The 19454-nt window shown below is 42.6% G+C and overlaps 2 protein-coding genes and 1 long non-coding RNA gene across 13 annotated transcripts in view; 2 read left to right on the forward strand and 1 right to left on the reverse strand.

Annotated features, from left to right (window-relative positions):
* Positions 1 to 3468, forward strand: part of XPO1 (exportin 1) — a 34325-nt gene extending 30857 nt beyond the window's left edge. For all 3 annotated transcript variants that reach the window (XM_053938062.1, XM_053938061.1, XM_053938063.1), the window contains 5 exons: positions 201 to 369; positions 1082 to 1216; positions 1339 to 1498; positions 1577 to 1673; positions 2423 to 3468. In XM_053938062.1, the coding sequence (XP_053794037.1) occupies positions 201 to 369; positions 1082 to 1216; positions 1339 to 1498; positions 1577 to 1673; positions 2423 to 2569 (708 nt within the window). In that variant the 3' untranslated portion in view covers positions 2570 to 3468. The remainder of the gene's footprint in view (positions 1 to 200; positions 370 to 1081; positions 1217 to 1338; positions 1499 to 1576; positions 1674 to 2422) is intronic.
* A 2785-nt stretch (positions 3469 to 6253) lies between these two features.
* On the reverse strand, positions 6254 to 9720 carry LOC128785467 (uncharacterized). Its single transcript, XR_008429888.1, has 2 exons — positions 9499 to 9720; positions 6254 to 7666 (listed from the first exon to the last, which is right to left on the reverse strand). It is a non-coding gene; the product is annotated as an uncharacterized LOC128785467 (long non-coding RNA).
* A 355-nt stretch (positions 9721 to 10075) lies between these two features.
* Positions 10076 to 19454, forward strand: part of USP34 (ubiquitin specific peptidase 34) — a 114020-nt gene continuing 104641 nt past the window's right edge. For all 9 annotated transcript variants that reach the window (XR_008429880.1, XR_008429881.1, XR_008429879.1 and 6 more), the window contains exon 1: positions 10076 to 10507. Coding sequence is in view for 1 of the 9 variants with exons in the window: in XM_053938060.1 (XP_053794035.1) it covers positions 10465 to 10507 (43 nt within the window). In the remaining 8 variants the exon portion in view is untranslated. The remainder of the gene's footprint in view (positions 10508 to 19454) is intronic.

Genomic DNA, 19454 nt, shown 5'->3' on the forward strand with positions numbered 1-19454 from the left:
GCACTTCTGCAGGCAGAAGTCAAATGTCAGTGTAGGACAAACTGCTAAAACTGATGAATATTTAAAGTGTAAGAACACCATTACTGCTCAGTCAAGTATTTCCTCACTAAGTGTGCAGTATGTACTGATTTGCTTTGTTTAATGGAAGATGCCATGACAGAACTTAAGGAGACTTGGCTTTTTCCCCTTTTCCCTTCTAGGATTTTGAAGAATATCCTGAACATAGAACAAACTTCTTCTTGCTACTTCAAGCTGTAAATTCTCACTGCTTCCCAGCCTTCCTGGCCATTCCACCTGCACAGTTCAAACTTGTCCTGGATTCTATTATTTGGGCTTTCAAACACACAATGAGAAATGTTGCAGATACAGGTAAATGGAAGTGTTTAATACAGGTCAGAGATTTTCTGGTAGAATGCTGTTCTTTTACTTCCTTTTTTTTTAATCAAAGTTAGCATATTGTACACATGATTCTTCATTTGCAGAAGTATAGAATTCCTCTGTCTCAGCTCCAAGGTGTTAGCCAGGGACCCATGGATGGGCTGTTTGGTTGTTGACTCATTGTTGTAGCTGGAAGAGAGCACTGTTACAGTTTCTTCGTGCTTTCTTTGCCACCTGAGCATTAGCACTCTTCTGAAATGGTCGAACAGATGCAGCAGCTTTAAAACGGTGCCACAAAAAATTGTGGAACCAGTGATTCTTTTAGCCATTTAGGGATGGGGAAAAAGGATGTTTTCAGTTGCATTTCACCAAGTAAAGAAATTAAAGTTTCTGTTTAAATCTAAACATTAAAACATCTTTCCTTATTTAAATAGCCAACATGTGTCTGGGTAGAGGGTTTTACTCATTAAATAGTGTGATTAGCTCTTTATGCTAATGATATGCTAATGATAGTATAATGAAGCTGAAGGGGGGTGTGCCATGTCTGGGAGGCAGTGCCTCACAAAGCCATCACATGTGCCATGCTGAGCATCCTGCTGCCCATCAGGATTTCTTGGGATATTCCTGTTTTTGGAAAAGGCCAGAATCTCCCAGCTGCTGGAATACTGTTCTCTAGGTCACTTTTTCAATGCCTGTTTTGCAGGACTTCAGATCCTTTACACTCTACTGCAGAACGTTGCACAGGAGGAGACAGCTGCCCAGAGCTTCTATCAGACGTATTTCTGCGATATCCTCCAGCACATCTTCTCTGTGGTCACAGACACCTCGCACACTGCAGGTGAGGGTGTGCCTGAGTGTGAGGCAGGTGCTGTAAAGCACCCCTCTGAACATCAAAATAATGTCACACAGAACAGGATGTTCTGAATAACAGCTGCCTGTGTCTGCCTTTGATCTACGCAGGTTTGACAATGCATGCGTCAATCCTTGCATACATGTTCAACTTGGTAGAAGAGGGAAAGATAAGTACTCCTTTAAACCCTGGAAATCCAGTGAACAACCAAATGTTTATTCAGGAGTATGTGGCTAATCTCCTCAAATCTGCATTTCCTCACCTGCAAGAGTAAGTCTGCCATGATTCATTAATGCTTCTCGGTGGGTTCTTGCTTCTTGGAATTCTAACTGATGTGTTTGCTGTTAGTGCCCAGGTTAAGCTGTTCGTAACAGGACTCTTCAGTTTAAACCAGGATATTCCTGCCTTCAAGGAACACCTAAGGGATTTCCTGGTCCAAATCAAGGTGTGTTGGGCATGCTGTTCTCAAGAAATTAAAAATAATTTTCAGCAGGATATTGTCAGAAAGCTTTTGGACAGTTTGGAGTCAGTGCTTGTTTGAGAAATAGAAGTTATTTTGCATCTTTTTAAAATGCAGTGAGAACTCTGTTCAATGGCTTGAGTGTGAGTAGTGTTCATGGAACCTGTTTCGCTGGGATTTCACTTCATAAATTGGGTTTGAACATCATTGCTTGTGTTCTACATTATGCAGACAATCCTTATGTCTTAGGACAACTGCAAAACTAAATCTAATGGGAAATAAGTGTGAAATTGAAACAACTGCAGAACTAAATCTAGTGAGAAATAAGTGGTTTTAACCATATTTTTTCATTCTGCTTGGAATTGGCACGAGTTTTGAAATTCACTACACTAATGCTATGCATTTTTTTTTTTCAAAAGATGCTGGAATTATAAGATTGTAGGAAATAGTTTGTTAATTAGTTTTGAGACTAATTTTCAGGTATTTCAGAATTGTAATGATTCTGCTTTAATGGTGATAGACTCCAGATGCTGGGTTTGGCATCCCATTCTGTAACACATGGTGAACATCTTTAAATATTGCTTTGTATTAGTTGTGACCGTAGGAACAGAAAACCATGCAAGTAGCCTGTCAGGGAACAGGAAGGGAAGATGTTTCCTGTATAATTTTGGAAGCTATTACTCTGCCTTAAGCATTTGACAATAAACTGATGTTTTTTGTGTGAATTATCCCAGGAATTTGCAGGTGAAGACACATCAGACTTATTCTTGGAGGAGAGAGAAACAGCCCTTCGGCAGGCTCAAGAGGAGAAGCATAAACTTCAGATGTCTGTACCTGGCATCCTTAATCCACATGAAATTCCTGAGGAGATGTGCGATTAAAACAAAAATAAAACAAGTTTTGCAGTTTTCTTTCTGTACAGCTACTTTGTTGTGATAGAAGAAAACAGCACTTGGATATTTGTTGACCAAAATGATGCCAATTTGTAAATTAAAATGTCACCTAGTGGCCCTTTTTCTTATGTGTTTTTTGTATAAGAAATTTTCTGTGAAATATCCTTCCATTGTTTAAGCTTTTGTTCGGTCATCTTTATTTAGATTTGCATGAAGTTGAAAACTAAGGCATTTTCAAAGTAATTACTTCATGCCCATTTTGTGGCTAAGGGGAAAATAGGCAAAGCGTAACTTGTAAAAGACTATATTGCAAAATAATACAATTTCCTGTAAGAGTATTGATTTTTAATTCGGAGTAATTTTCTTTCTAGTCTGTCCTGCAGTCTAGGAGGAAAGGTAAAGAGTAAAGCAGACTGAATGAATTGTTAAGCAGAGGATTCTAGTGCTGCGTTTGTTCTGATCAGTTAGCAGCTTTCTGGACTGAGTGGTAAGGCTATAGGCTACGTGTATTTGCAAGTTGTATGGCAAGTTTGCAGCAAGATCATGTGCATATCATCCCATTGTAAAGCAACTTCTAAAGAGTATGGGAACACAGTACAGTTAGTTATTTTTACACAGTTCTTTTGTTTTTGTGTGTGTGCTGTCGCTTTGTCGACAACAGCTTTTTGTTTTCCTCAATGAGGAGTGTTGCTCATTTGTGAGCCTTCATTAACTCGAAGTGAAATGGTTAAAATATTTATCCTGTTAGAATAGGCTGCATCTTTTTAACAACTCATAAAATAAAAAAAAATGGCTTTTGAGATGACTTATACTAATTTACATTGTTTACCATGCTGTAGTGCTTAAAGAACACTACTTAAGAGCAAAATAAACTTGGTTTACATTTATTTTTCTTTCTTTGGCTTATTCTTTTATTGGATGAAAATGCTGTGGTCATATTTAAGATTTGTATTTGAAGGCGTAGGAAAAGTTCCTTGAGGTCTAGATAACTGTTGCTTCTGGCTTGCCTCATCTCAAGGACTTTGGTTGTGCTTGAAGATACCACAAACTAAGTTGGGTTCCATTTGGAAGTACAGTAGCTGTTCTTACTTACCTCCGTGGATAACTACTCCATACCATGTTACTATAAAATGCCAGTAATGAGGTACTCTTGCTCTTTCTCTCTCTGGACTCTTTGCAATTTATTTCAAAGAGGTATTGCACTGTATCTTGACTAAACAGGTTATAATAGTCCATGTTAATAACACGAGTAGACAAGATCTACGGTTATTTTTCTACCTAAAGTTTTGTAGTTAAATGATTTTCACAGATATATGAAGCAGTATGAACACTAAGGTTGAGTAGAGTCTTGGCTTCCCCATCTCTGTTGTGTCTTGTCTCTGTTCTCTAACAGTTGGTGTCAAGCTCTCCCAAAGTTTCTCCATGTACTTGGTGTCGTCTCCAGGCTGTTACTGGGATGAAGTGTAGCCATTGTCAGAGAGCTGGCACAGGAGCCAGGCAGGTGTGGAGCTCTTGTGTGCCCCTTGGGGTTCTGTAGTTGTTAGCTTTGTGCTGTGTGTTCCTTTGGAGTAGAAGTGCATGAGTTAGCTGTGTTCCTGTAGGATGTAGCTGTGCCTGGGATGTATCCAGGCTGGACTCTCGGCCCTTCCGTGTCTGGGAGTATCTCCCGTTCCTTTCGCGTGTTCAGCCCTGGCAGAGCTCAGCCATTCCCACGGGAAGGGCCATGGGCAGTAGCACTGAGCTGGCACTGCTTGGAGACCTCCTCAAGCTCCCATGGCTGGGACTGCGTACAGCCTCCCAAAATACTGCCAGAGTTACAAAACCCATTTCTTACTCTCATTAAAGCTCCCAGTTCCAGCTTTTTCATGTCTTCCCATCAGTGTGGAGCCTTCTGCTCCACCCTCAAGGCAATATTGCCTTTATTGGGCACTTTAAAGTGCGGCAGTTGAAGTCCTGTTGAAGGACAAGTCTGGAAAGGACATGAAATAGCTTGTGAGCAGGCTGAGTCGCAGCAGCAGAGCCACAGCATACCAAAGCTGTGCAGAGAAGTAAGAGAAGGTTATTAAAATGAAAATAAACCCCATGATGGGAGAGCACATCCCGTGAGTCACAGAGCTGAACGCTGAATTGGTTCTGACTCTGCATTCTGAACAAAAATACATACATTCGTATTTATGCTTCTTCCTTCCTTCAAGGTTGGAGTTAGGCTGAGGCTCATGGTCTGGTTGTTCACTGAAGATTTAAATGTGACCTAAACTCGCAAACAACAAACCCAAAATGTATTTTTATGTTGATTCAAAGAAGAGTTGTTTGGTTATTTTGATACCTTAAGAGTTCTCTAATCTTAGGTTTTGCTTCCCTTTTAGATCTAAAAATTTAACTGTGGTCTTGTCTTGTTCTCTTAAGATAATTGGTGCCTTTCCCTGATCTCTGCAGCCGTTATAAAAATGCAGCTTCTGTGGAGTTCTGGATACCATTAAAGATTTGACTTGTGTGTGTGCATATTTCTAGTGCAGTTATCCTGAATGTGGGAAAAAAAAAAGAAGACAATGTACATCTAAGAAAGTTCTAGTTCTAATGCACACACTGTAAATCAAAATATATGGATAAAAAGCATGAACCATCATATAAACATCTCCGTAACTTGTAATTATATGTAAACCAATGTTTTGTGCATATTTCTATACAGATATTACTAAAAAAAAAAAAAAAGAAAAACAAAACAGTTCTGTGTACTCCAGGTACATTGATAAATACAAACATTTCAGGGTGTTTTCTGTGTTTACATGGATTGTCAGCTGATGAAGACACCCCAAGTACTTGTTTCAGGCTGCCATGATGTGTTTGTTACTGTAACTGAAGCAGATGATCTTCCAAAGCATTTTAGCTTAGTTGGTTTTGTTTTTTTTTAAACTAGAATAATTTGGTGTGTGTTAATCTGATTGGTTTAAGTGAACTATTTTCCAATAAAGCTAATATTTATGCAAAAAAAAGCTTTAGAAATGCTCATCTCTCTAGGAAGCTTTAAGAGTTACTGCTGATAGTTTTTAGCACTGGAAAGGCAACAAAACTTTCAGCTTAAAGGAGAAAAAAAGAAAGAGGAAAAGATGTTGAAAATGATGCATTAAAATGCGGAGACTGTCTGAGGTGAGGAATTTGCCTTGGTGCTGTGGTGAGGGACCAGACTGTCCCAGAGTCCATTGATCACTGGGTAAATTATAATTTCTGATCCCAGCCTCCAGGGGTGCTGGAAGGTGTGGCTACACCCCCTTCTCCCCCTTGCTAGGTTTGTCTCCAGGTGTTAATGGAGCAAAACTGGAATGTTGGAGATAGCTCTTTAAAAACCATCACTACAAGAAAAATCCTGTCCACCTGCCCATCAGGAATGCTCCTCTGCACTTCAATCCTGAATTGATGTTTAGGCTTTTAGCTTCAGGGCATCCTCACTTCATTGTCCAAGGCTGTCCCCGTCAGCAGGGTTCCCTTGGCCATTCCCACTGGGGCATAATTTTTTGTGTCATTATCCCACGTACAATGCACCTCAGCTACCTCAAAGTCACAGATTTTACACCTACAAACCCGTGAGCACTTCTTTTTGTGTTTTAAGTCTGTACAGGGAAAGATGGGATTGAGGAGGAAGGAGTATTTTGGAGGTAGAAGTATGGAACAAAATGAGACACTCCGATTTTTATTTTGTAAATAAGTCGCCCAGCACTTTTTTCTGGGTGATTTCTTGGGTAATCACTTCCCAGTCTCACATCAGTATTTTTGGGGGGCCTGTTTTTTTGGTTGTGAACACCCTTGAAATCTTAAATCCTTTTCAATATTCTCAGCTTTTCCTGAGCCTTGAAGTCTGCAGTCTTTTGTGGATCTTGTGATTTCAGCAATGATTATCAGGAAGAATGGGCCAATTTAACAACTGGAGTGGGGAGAGGAGTTAAAATTTTCCCTCCTGTGTTGGAGAGCAGGCTCCAGCCCACTTCCCACCCCACTGCTGGTTATTTTAACAGGGACATTGCTAACCAGACAGGAAAAGTTCTCCAAAGGAACACTGCAAATGTGCGCTTCACCACTAGAAAGTCTGAAGGAGGTACAAATGTACAAGAGAAGCTGCCTGGACCACTTTGGTAGTGGTTCAGTTTCTAGTGGCAGTCTCTCATGCTCAGAAATTCCTTGTTTGAACTTACATATTTGTGGCCAAATTTTGAGTATTCTGTATTTGGGGTAAATCAGTTTGGATTTGTCTTCTCAGGGTGCTGTGACACCAAAGCCTAGTTAGACATGGACCCTGTTAAAAAATTTAAAATGCTAAAAGAGCAGTGAAAGTCAAGTGCTAAAATTTAAATGTGGGTAAACTTAAAACTGACTCTGTTGCTTGTGGCTTCCAGTGGTTTCCAACAGCATTCCAGACATGAGGTCAGGACTCCAGTTAAACTACTAGCTCAGTGTTGGGACGTGAATTTTGAAAATTCATGTTCTTGCTCTTAATCCAGTCCCAAACTTGGATTAAGAATTTTAGTTTTGCCCAAGACTTGCATTTATCTAAATTACTCCTCTAGAAGAATTGTGCTGGCACTTTACCAGAGCAAATATTCCCAGATGAGGAGCACTGCAGCCAGGGGAGGGGAAGAGGCCTCCTGGGGATAAAACAACCTTGCTGGCATGGCACACAGAGAGAATAAAGGTTAAGAGGAAAAACAAAGCATGCAAGAGCAGGAAGCTGATGATCTCTGTAACCAGGCCACTGACAGGTCTTGTCTTCAGCTTGGAAGCTAACATTTAATTTAAAAGAATTCAATTTAGTTTCTAGTTTAAGAAAAAAAAAAAGTGAAAAGTGTGCAGTAAAAGGAATCAAGCTTTCAATATTCTGGTCTGCTCAAAAGCAAGTGACTCAAGGTCACCCATACTCTTCTGCTGTACTCCTTGAGCTTGGCATGTGACACCACGCTCCAGAAGGTCCCTTCTGCTGACGCTGGTGTTTGCATGGGGCTGCACTCAGATCAGACAGCTGATTGCTCAGGAGAACCATCTCTGAAGATGTTCTGGCAGTTCATTTTGAGTCTGCTGGAAAAGTTACTGCAGAGCCTGCTTGAGGAAGAAAGAGCAGATTGAAAAGTGCAAATTCAAATGAGATGATGCAGATTGTAGAGTGAGGTATTCTACAGTAACACAAATAATCCTGGACACACGGAAGGTTAGGCAGCACAACATCAAGTGAACACTCACATGTAGATGCACAACATAAAATCCTCTGATCTACCTTTTGATGGACCTCAAGCTTTGAAATCAGTGCTGTAGAAGAGAAAGGTGTTCACTACATTAATTCAGGCAGGAGCAGAATATAATTGCAATATTGTGGACTTCTTTTATTCTTCCATTATGAATTCTCAGGCTAGCTTGAAGAGATGAATCAACCAAAAAAGGCCTTACAGGGTCCAGTACATCTGTGTCATTTTAATAACTAAACCAGTTAGCTATTAAACAGTAGTTATTATTATGGAGGTTTAGTGACATAACCAGTTTAATAGCTAACTAGCTCGTGCTGGTCAGATTTCTATCTATAGAAAATACATAATTTAGAAAAGACACTGTCAGGAATTAAAATATCTATAAATTAAATCTAAGGAGAAAGATCAGCACAAAGTTCCAGGGAAGTTTTTAGGTTTTTACTCGGTCTTCAACCTCTCTCTTGCATTATTACCCCTTGTTATTCCTATTTGAAATACATTTACTTTAACATGTTATGTGAATTAAAGTGACAGACAAGGAATCTTTGTCTCCTGTAAACTCTCAAGTTAATTTTCTGTATTAGTTTAAAATAGTAAAAGGAAATTTCAGCAAGGAATATTTAGGAATAGCTATCATTGTTGATAAGCCTGACTTGGAAAGTATTTCAAAACCAAGCAGTGACATGAACTCTGGGGGAAACATCATTCTAGTATATTCCTGACTTGCACTGTAGTTGTTGCCTACCTGTTGTTTACGGTTAATTATCTGTTACTTTTGAACAACAGTGGGATTTTTTATCTTAGTTTAACAAAGTGATGCCTCGAGGATTGTTTGGAGTTGAGCGTTCTGTGGCCTGGAGTGGGACGCTACACGCACAACCACCACGGTGTTATCAGCCTGGATCAATATACACATGGAATTAAAAAAAAACCCCAGAACTGCATCTCCACAATGCCAGCAGATTTATTTCAAGTGGAAGAAATACGTGACAGCCACTGAGGAATTCAAAACAACGGGTTTTTTTTCCCCCCCTCATTTGGTGATTCTATTTGACTTTCTGCTAAACTATATTGCATCTGCATTGCGGCTATTAATAGATTTGGGGTTTTAATCCTGTATAGAGGTCGGTAAACTCGAAGCGTTCAGAGTAACACATGGACTCACCACTGGGTGGTACTACAGAAATAAAAAATAGCTCTTCATACTCGGGAAGTGCCTGCTTTGGGGAGGAAAACCAGCCAAGATCTATCATGTGATCCATATTCCAGTTACATGTACCTGGGAGACGGAGCAGGATTGAGAGATGGCAAAAAAAAAAAAAAAAAAAAAAAAAAAGGTTGGGCTTTTTTTTTATGGAAAACAGATGTTTGAAAATTTGTCATGCACAGGTTTGAAACCTCGTTCAAAACGTTCCCAAGGCAGAGTGAACTAACCGGTAGTTGTAACAGCATAAATTACGTATCTTCAATTAAAGTTTTTCGTTCATTTTGACTGTGTCTTTTATTTAGAAAAGGTTATTTCCAGCCAGTCACAGATACCATTACTGATTGTATAGAATAAATCACGGGGCAAGAAGGAGGGCAAAAAAAAAAAAAAACAACCCAAACAACCAAAAAAAATCACCCCCAGCAAGTCAGGTCGGAAAATTACGAAGTAAAAATAAATTAGTTATTAGTAGAAAATGCTACCGTAGCGTTCCAAACGCCCGTTCTCAGGGTCCGGGTCGGCGGCGCCCACAGGTGCCCCCGCTCCCCTCAGCCACGCTGGGCGGGAAGGAGATGGCGGCGGCTTTTCCGTCCCGCGCGCCGACGACGGAAAACGCCAAGAAACCACCCAAAAGACCTGGAAACGCGCCTGGAAGCTGGGAGCTTCCTCGCCAAGGAGTTCGGCTTAGCGTGCTAAGCGCTCTCTTCAGGCGGGAGGTCCCCGAGGCAGCCCGGCGAACGCGGCTCCAGGCACCGAGGGAAGGGGCGGGCAGGAGAAGCCGCTCCCCCGCCGCTGTCAGAGTGGCGGCGTGCGCGCGTTCCTGGCGGAGATTCCCGGCCGCGGGAGGCGGGGAGAGGGCAGGGAGAGGCGCTTCCCGCCCTTCCCCGGGCGCGCGCCCAACCGCCACCGCCGCCATTTTACCCTCCCGCCCCCTTGCCTTCTCCTCCCCGCTCGCCATCCCGCCGCTCGGAAACACGGTGGGAAGGCGGGGCGAGAGGGAAAAGGGAGGAGGAGGGACTCGGCCACCTTCGCCTCCTCCTGCCTGGTCGGAAACTGCCGAGCGGCGCCCGAGCGCCCTGTCTCCCCCTTCGCTCCCGTCGCCTCCTCCTTCCCCCTCAGCAAAATGGCGGCGCGTGGTGTCCCTGGGAGCCAGTGAGTGACTCGGCTTCTCCTCCTCCTCCTCCTCCTCCTCCTCCCCGCCGCTGCCGCCGCCGCCGTCGCCACAGGCTCATTTGCATTGATCAGCCGCCCCGGATCCCAGAAGACCGGCCCCTGCCTCTTCCTCCCCCCCCTCCCCCCCCTTCTCTCCCATTCCTTCCCACCCCCTCCTTCCCCTCCCCCCTAGTGACCCCCGCCCCGGCCCCCATCAATCATCAATCAGCAGCACCGAGCGGATCAATCAATGGTCGGGAGGAGGCGGCGGCGGCGGCTGCTGCTGTTAATGAACAATGTGTGAGAGCTGCGCCGAGCTGCTGGAGGTGTTAAATGAGAGTAAGTGCGGCCGCCCTCCCCCGCTTCCCTCCCCCCGGGCCGGGACCCCGCGGACCCTCCTCTGCACCGGGTTACAGCCCCGCTTCACCTCTTTCCTCGCCTCTCCCCGCCCGCCTCGGGCCTCCCGGGCGCGGGGTTCCCTCTCTCCCCTGCCATGGAGGAGCTCCCTCCATGCCCTGCTCGGCGCTTCCTTCCCCCTTCCTTCCCCGCGGCCTGGGGCGGGCGGGCCGCCGCCGTGTCCCCGCTCCATCCCTCCTTTCCCTCGGGATCCTCATCCTCGGTAGCCGCGGCGGGGCCTGGCCGGGCTGAGGAGCTGCCCGGGAGCCGCTCCGGGGCAGCCGGGCCTGGACTGGGTCCCTTTTAACCGGCAGCAGCAGCAAAGGCGGCTCGGAGCGATCCTGCCTCCCCCTCCCTGTGCCTGGCCTCGGTACGCGGTGCAGGTGCTTTTCGGGCACCGATTCTCCCGAAGCTGTGAGGGAAGCGGCGCCTGGAGGAGCCTGGCTCGGCTTGGCGAGGTTGGGAAGCTGGTGCTGAGTGTTTGGCTTCGGGGGTGGTCTCCGGCTCCCTCCCGAAGTTTCCTCTTTACGAGTGTTACCGGCAGGGTCGGAGGGGTGGTACAGCAGGTGTTCCCCCCGCTGCCGCTGGAATTAGGAGTGTTTGGGCACGAAATTCCCTGTAGGCCTCGTGTATCCCTTGGAACCTGCGCTCCGTGGCAGCCAAGGTATCTTCCCAGCTTCTCAGGAGCTCTGCCTCACGAACAAAGACGAAAAAAACACCATTTATACGGATGCTGAGGAACTGAAACAACTTACCAGTTGAAGTTTGTGATTAGAGGGAAGTTTAACTACCTCGGATCTTAAACATGGCATTTTTCATGGTTACACTCTGCAAATCCTGTTGCAGCAGAGTGGAGCACAGAATGCTGCCTAGGACAGGGTTTGGGGAGAGTTGTCTTCACTCTTTTGAAGCCCGCTTCCATGTGCTGTTTGTTCTTCCATAGGGTCCTACAGGAGTTGAATGTTGGCGTCTTTCTTGCTGGGGAAATAGGGTATTCGGTGATTCATTTGAGAAGTAAAAATGTAGGTGTAAAAGTAAACTTCTAGGAGAGTTCAGAGGCGGGATTAAATCAGTTTATGTTGATATTGCCTCAAACGGTTATTTAAACTAAGAATGGTTTAAAATAAGACTAAATTATCCATTGTCTATGATGACAGCTGCTTGTTGGAAGAGAAAACTTCACTTGCTTTGGATGGATTGACAAGTAGTCATTGCTTAAACTTGATTTGGGTTGGTATGATCAAATAGAAAAAAACTTGTAACATTAAATTTTATATTTCAAGGAATCCCTGAAATTCCCGTATGAATTGATTTTTGCAGATGTTTTAAGGTAATTGGGATTGATGAAGATAGATATTTCCCTATAGATAAAGCAATGTCTTCAATCACTTGAACAATTCTTTTTTAATGTAGATATAGATATATATATCTATCTAACTGGAGTATGGGTAATTGAATGGTTCTGCATTACATAAGATATATCTCTGCTATTAAGTAGAAGGAAATATGTCTTTGAAAGTCAAAATTCATTAGGAAAATTCTGCAGTACTGCTGCTATGTAGTTAATTTCAAAAAATGCTGCTTAAGTGACATTAGGTTTGGCCTTCCCTTCAGAGAAGGAAGCTCACTGTAAATCAGCAGAACTATTTGGCGTGTGTGTTTGGATACAAAGACATGTGATGGTGCTCCCTTCTCACTGGATGAGACTGAGTTGTGAGGAAGGGATGATTTCTTTTATAACTTCCAGTTGAGATCTTTGTGTTCCTTAAGTAATAATGAAAGGTACGTAATACAAAAATTATGTCAAGCTTTGGATTTTAAAACACTGCAACAGAAATGAAAAGTGGTAGTAAAGAATGAGGTCATGCCCAAAATGTGTGAGCCACAGGCTGTCAGCAGCTTCCTTTGCTGCCCACGGAGCATTTGGGATCAGCTCTGCACCTGAACTACCCCAGCAGGGTTTTCAGAGAGGTCCAGGAAACAGCATCTCCTTCCTTTTGGAATTTTCTTGCTAAACCACATATTTTTATGAGGCTACACACTGGCCTTTGTCTTCATTTGCTCTGATGTTTACAAAATATGATTTGGTATCAGTTGCATTGCAGGTGACTTGGAAAGGGGAGTGACAGCAGCTCTCAGCGTGGTGTTTGGGAAGGAATACGTGGGAAGTTCCCAGCTGAGGGGTGACAGAAGGGTGAAACTGAACAGCTCTGCCATCAGACAGACATATTTTATTAGAAGCATATTAGTCCCACTGCAAACTGCTACAGTATTAACCCACAACCCATAACTGTGCAGAGCTGGGGTTTTTGTCCAGCAGTGACCTTTGTGTAGGCCCAGGGTTATGTCCTGGGAAGACTCCAGGTCCTGTGTCCTGATTTTGTCACAGGTAGTCAGTGGCTGCCTGAGGTACTGAACTGGACACCTGTGGATTGGTAAGCTTATTTTTTTGGCCAAAAGTGTGTAAGTATGCTTGTATGTATTTAACATACATTGCTCTGCTTAAGCATGAGAAGCAGGCAATATTCTGTGAGGAGAATCAGCAGTGTTGGGTTTTTTGGTACATATTCCTTTTTCTTCTCTTGCAGCATCTTGATTTTCAGCATTTGATCTGCATGTTCAACCCAGTAAATTCCCTGATCTTGAAGTTATTTCCTGAGAAGTAGTAATTTCAAGTTATGATTAGATCCAGGAACTCAGTAAAATGTAAATTCCCCTATGAAATGTCCAGACTTTAGAGGAGTTTTTGCACTATAAGACAATCTGTTCAATCAGAGCAAACAGTGTTTATTTCTCACTGTAGGTTTCTTAGCATCATTTACATTATCCCAGGCATGGTTTAATAGGAGTAAAGTCTATGAAGAGTCTGATTTTTCTTTAATTAATCTTCCACAATATAAACATTTTTAGTAGACTTTAATAGAAGAAAAAAAAAGGGAAGACACAATGGGCTGCTTTTTAAGATAAGGCCACTTATTTACAAAAGGCTTAACAGATTCTCGTGGTATTAACTATAAGGGCTCATTTAAATGTGCACAAATTTTACAGCAAAAGTGCATTGACGACACTCTGTGCTTTTTTGTTAATCTACAGCTTTCTGTGTCCCAAAATGAACCCTGATATACTTTGCATTCCTTGGTTTCTTTGGATGCCAGGTCTTGTCAGTCTAGGAGGGTTTATATTGAGTTTCATTTGTTCTTGAGTAGTATTTACATTTCTGTGCTGTCCAGAGGCCCTGATCAGGGCAGCTCTGTTTTGCTAGGGACTGCACAGATACCCAGATAATCTCAACCCTAAAGTGAGCCAGAAAACACAGAAATGGAACATCAGAGGTGGGTTTGGCCATCTCAGGTCTCTTACAGGAGTTCTGCAGGTTGCTGTGTCCCACCTGGAGCCATGGGCATGGTTTGAGCTCCTGTAGATCCACGCCATCCCTGTGGAGGCTTCACTCCCAAGTGTTGAGGATGTGGTGCTCGGTGCTGAGTGTTTGTTGAGTGCAAGGCTGTCCTGGGAGTGCCTCTTCTTAGCTGGAAGTGCCAGCCTGGTTCTCAGACCAGTCCTGAGTCAGCATCCCCACAGTCCTGGCAATGGTGTGTCCCAGAGAGCCCAGCTCAGTTCTGTTGCTACGAGGCTTCCCTTTGGGACTGCAGCTGATCTTGATGTATGTTGACTTAAAACCCCGTAGATGATTTTGGTTTAGGTTTGGTTTGTTCTTCTTGTTTGGTTTGGGTTTTATAAAAGTAAGAAACAAAGATTACAACACGGAAAAATAGGTTTTATTATGTAGTGGCAGCTGTGGTTTTAGGTTACCTTGGTAGGCCTCGGTTATTCCCAGTTCTTGGTTTCTGGGAACAAAGTTTGTTTTCTTCCCAGCATTCTGCTTCACTTTTTTCAATTACTACCTCTTTAGCCCATTTTTTCCCCAGTCAGCTCTGAAATCTTATAAAATCAGTTCACACTGATGATTAGAGCCTTCTAGATGTTATTCTACTACACCAGCTTGCAGGCTATTATTCTCCTTATGTTTTCTCTTTAGTAAACCAGAAAAATAAAAAACCCCAAGGACCAACCCAGAACAAACCCCCCCAGTTTACTGGAGCATAGGAGATCAATGTGGACTCATACTGTTGTTTTTCTCTCTGTTACCACTGTCTGCAGAACTGCTCCCAGAGTGATCAGGTCCATAAAACACAAGTGCTGGAGTGCTTGACTGTGTAGTTTCAGGATAGCCCTGAATTTGGATGCTGGAGATTCCTGGCTTGACTCCTTGTCATGTTGTTCTGGCATGTAGGGAGTACAGTGAGTAGTCTTGGAGGTTGGATTGAGGGTATGTTTACCTTGAGGTAGGTAACATTGTGTTGTACGTAAAATTGTTCCAAAACATTGCAGTATTCAGTTTGCTCTTTGGGATTTGGAGAGGATCAATATTTTATGCTGTGAGAACTCAGATATTGAGGATGTGTTATAAAATTATTACAACTATTGCATCATTAACCTCACTTGGTCTCCAAGAGCTGCTCTCACTTGTTCAGTGGTTACCTGTAAGCTTCAGGATTGATTAGTCTGTTTTGTGCAGATCTAAGGTTTCATTTGGCTCTTTGATGATTCCTCTTGTGCAAAACTGTAGAAGTTCTCTCTCTTGCATGGCTGTTTTATCTCTTCTTTTTTTTTCCTTTTTAAAAAGATTCATTTTTTTTCCCCTTAAGTGATATTTCCATGTTCGGAATCTCTGCAGAGATGCTATGGAGGATTTATTGGGGTAATTGCCCAACCTTTTGGATCTTTGTTGTCTCCTGTTGAAGAAAAGAAAGTCACTTGATTATAACACTGAAATTCAGTATTTTTTTCGTGTTTACTTTTGTCTTTGACCCTTTTTAAGGCAATGAGCCTGGCATCCAAAGAAACCAGACCTAAAAGAAAATGAAAATAACCTTTTCTTTATAGCAGCATTGCCACATTGCAGTTATGGACTATGAAGTGCTGCTCCAAATGAACTGGAGTAAACAGAGGGAAAAAATGGAAGGAGAAACTTGTATCCTCGCTAGTTGTGAACTTTCTAAAGTGAAGGGGAAGGTGACACTAAGACAAAGTTGCTTTGTTTGTAAAGCAATGGAAGGAAAAACTCTGTGACTTTAATAGCTAAAAGGCTTCTATTTTTGGAAAGATATTTCAGCTTTTGTTCTGTACAATTATTTTGGTTCATGCTATTTGATGTGATCGGGAATGATTTTGTCCTGAGACTTTTCCTGTTCAGGCTGCTGTGAACTGGTTCCTTCTCATAGCTCAGGCCACTTGATCAGTGATGCTGAAGATGAGTTACGTAAATCCTGTTTTGCTGACTTTTGTTGTGAGTTACACACCACTGAGGTGTATTTACTGACATGCTTCTCTTTGTATACAGGGAAATCTTCTGTTGGATAAGTACTTGGAGTAATATCCTTAAAGCCACAAGATTCTAGCACTGTAGAGTAGTCAGGGGATAAGTTCAAGGAAAATGAAGAACGCAAGAAAGGAAAAGAAAAGCATCCCTTGCTTCATGTCCAAAAGATACTTGATCAGTGTAGAACTTGAAGTCATCATGTTTCCCATGTAGGAAGTTTTCCTGTTTGATCATTCTTTTGGTATGTTTGTTGCTATATTGCTTTCCCTCCCTAAGGGTAGTTTTGAAGTCACCCAAGTCCCAAGCAATTCCTGAGCCAAATCCAAGACAATGTGCTTTAGGCCATCTAGGACCTTGTTGGTGTTGGTTCTTTTGCCACAGCAGCTCTTGGAACTGTCCTTGGATGCAGAGGTGGTGCAGGGTGTCGTGGGGCATGGCGGATGCTTGGGCTCTGTCACTCTGGGGTTCAGGATCTTGGGGAGCAGACCTGGCTCCATTTCCCTTGGCCTGCCTTGGAGGTGATGGCTTGGCTTTGGGAGATTGGTTTTGTCTGCCAGGAGACACTTCAGGGCTTTATGAGCCTCATCCATTCATTTAATTAATAGAATTCCTTTTTGCTTCTTCTGTGTTATTGCTAATACAGACTTTCTATGTGAGAGGTTTTAATTCCTTGCTTACTTGATTTCTCCATGTCACTGCAGTTTGCTTCCATCTTTCTGTGCTCAACTAACATTAAGTCTGAAAAGCAAATCCTGGAATCGTGTTCTGTGTCCAAATTATGTGCAGGCTATGATTTGGCATTTTAGTGATTGGGAGGGAAGATCAATTTACTTCTTGGTTCCTTTTATTTCCTCTGTTTCCTTCTCCGAGTTTTTTTTCAGGTAGCTAATAGGGATTTCTGCAGTCCAAGCTACACCTTTGTAGTTGTCTGGATGCTGGGACAACGTGAAAAATATTCTTACCATCCTCAGGAGCAAGTGGTTCTGCTGATTACTCAGTTCTGCTTGTAGTAACAGCATGCTGCAGTTAAACAGAGTTGTGGCCGTTTAATTTCTGTCATTTAAGCTTATATTGAGGTGATTTTTTCTTTCATTTTGTGCAGCAAATTGGCAATTTCTTGAAAATGTGAAGAGGTGAGAAGCCATTCTTTCCACTTTGTTCCTTTCCTTGTATGGGAATTGATTTGCAATCTGAATACTAAACACAGACATGCAACTGTGAGGATTTCTGTAGTGTTCTTAACACGTAGTAAAAATATCCAGCTTGTTGTAGATTTGCAAAGTTTTATTTCTGGAATTGTTCAGATCCAGCATGTCTGGTGGACGGTGAGCTTAGAACTGCTCATGAGATTTAGTGCTGGAACAACTGGTGGAAGAAGCTGAAACTTGTCACAAAAAGTCTTTATGGAAAATGCACCTTTGGGAGTTGACATTTCTTCAGCTAATTTGTGGAGGGGTGGAATAAGACTTGAGAAACCTGTGCCAATTGAGACTCATTTCTAGATCAGCATCCCTGCAGATCATTGGTTCCCATCAAGGAGGGGAGGGGCAAAACTTTTTTTGCCTTTTTCCACACTTTCCACACATTGAAAAAGCCTCCAATTCATTGCACTGACTTCCACTTGAGGGTTTTTAATCTGTGTAATTGTGTATAAAAACATGCTTTATGCTGTGTTGTTCAACACTCATTGTCTTTATTTTTCTGTTGTGCTGCTTGGCTCATTTTGGGGGGATCTGATAATTTTTAGCAAGAGTTTAATTTCATCTTCAGGAAGTGCTCAGTTGCCTATTTATGATTCTGTGACGCGTAATTGTTGAATTTTTCATAAAAAACCCATGGTTTTCACCAGCAGTGAAATTACTTTTAAGTGGGTGTGAACTGAAAACCTGGTGTTTTTCAGAGTAATTTTCTGCCCTTTAGTCTCTCTTCTTTGCAGATCTCCTCATCAAATTTCATTCTAAACTCTGCGGACATCAACAAAACTGACAGTGCTTTCACATCTATGCTCTGTTTGCTTGGAGAAGCTGTGAACAGTGCTGGAAATGGACAGTGAGGTGTTTGCTAGGGAGGGCAGCTCCAGAAAAGCTTTAGGGGGGCCAGAATATCCATATCTACTGAGGAATTTGGGAAATGGGCTGTCCGTGGAAGGCTTGTGAAGCACAGCTTACCCACCCTTGTCAGGCACCTGTGTTCTGACAGGAGGTGTGCGGTTCTGGGCTTGTAGGCAACAGCTGATATGAGAGACTGAAAACATTATTTTTCCTTCTTGGAGCTGTTATGGGATAAGACTGGGGAGTGTGAGCTCAGAAGCTTGATAAAAGTAAGTTCTCCTGCTTAGCTGAAGGATGGTCAGTGCAGTAAATCCTTGTCTGTATTGTCTGGTCTCTGACTTTTTTCACAGTTAACAGCAAACTGTTGCTGGTTTATTTTGGGTTGAACTCTTTCCCTCTGAGCTACTTTTTTTCCTTTATATTTGAAGTGAAACTTGTGCCAGAGTATTTTAAGTCCTAAGTGTCAATGTTTGATCTGTAATATTTAGACTAGATGCAGTCTGATCAAGCTGATCAGAAATTGAAATCAGTTTCCATCCGTGCCTTGGAAACTCGGTGGGTCTGAACAACAGTGCCAGTTTCAGTCTTTCCAGAGTGACTTGACTTTGAACTCTGTGTAGCCATAGCTATACTTGCTGATATGAGACCTGTAAAAACATTTGTTTATATCAAAATGGCATCTGTAAATATATTTTCTGGTCGTGGGGGATGCTTGTCATTAAACTTAACTGCTCTCTTGGATATGCTTGTATGGACCTTGTGCATTGCCTTCAGCCATCTCTTACTTCTCTTACTTCTTTTGACCTATCATCTTTTAAAAATTATATAATTGTTTTAGCCAACAAATTACCTAATACACCATGTGTTCGAGAGAATTACTAAATACAGATTATCTGGCACAAAGGAATGCAAAGTTTGAGTGTATATCTGAAAGTTGAGAGAGACAGTGACTTCATTGCTAGCCTGTCCTTTCTCAGAATTTTATTGTCCTTTCTGAATTAGTGGAGCTTGCACCTGTGCTCATGGAAACAAACAAAGCCTTGGAGTTCAAATGCTGAGCAAGCTCTTCCTGGGCTTTCAATGAACTGCCTGAAGCCCCATTGAGGATAATGACCCAATGTCCATTTACCTCTCATCTCCTTGTTTAAGCAGGCTTAAATATACTCTGTAAGAAATGAATTAATCATATTTGCCTCTAACAGATTTTGTCCCTGAAACCTGGAGCACAGTCATTACATGCTTCTGTTGTAAATCTACTGGTAATTTGTTGCTTCTTATGGGCCAGGGTGGCTCCGTTGTGGGCCTTTTCTTTCTGGTTGTGGGGGAAAGCTGCTGTTGTCTGAAACTGATTCACAGTGTGCCAAGTAGTACAGCTGAACTAATTTGCAAAGTTCTCTCTTGAAAATAGAATGCTTCTTGGAGTAGGTATTTTAGTTTTTGCATTCCTTGCTACTTTTAG

The sequence above is a fragment of the Vidua chalybeata genome, chromosome 3, assembly GCF_026979565.1.
Source record: "Vidua chalybeata isolate OUT-0048 chromosome 3, bVidCha1 merged haplotype, whole genome shotgun sequence".
Classification (NCBI taxonomy): Eukaryota; Metazoa; Chordata; class Aves; order Passeriformes; family Viduidae; genus Vidua; species Vidua chalybeata.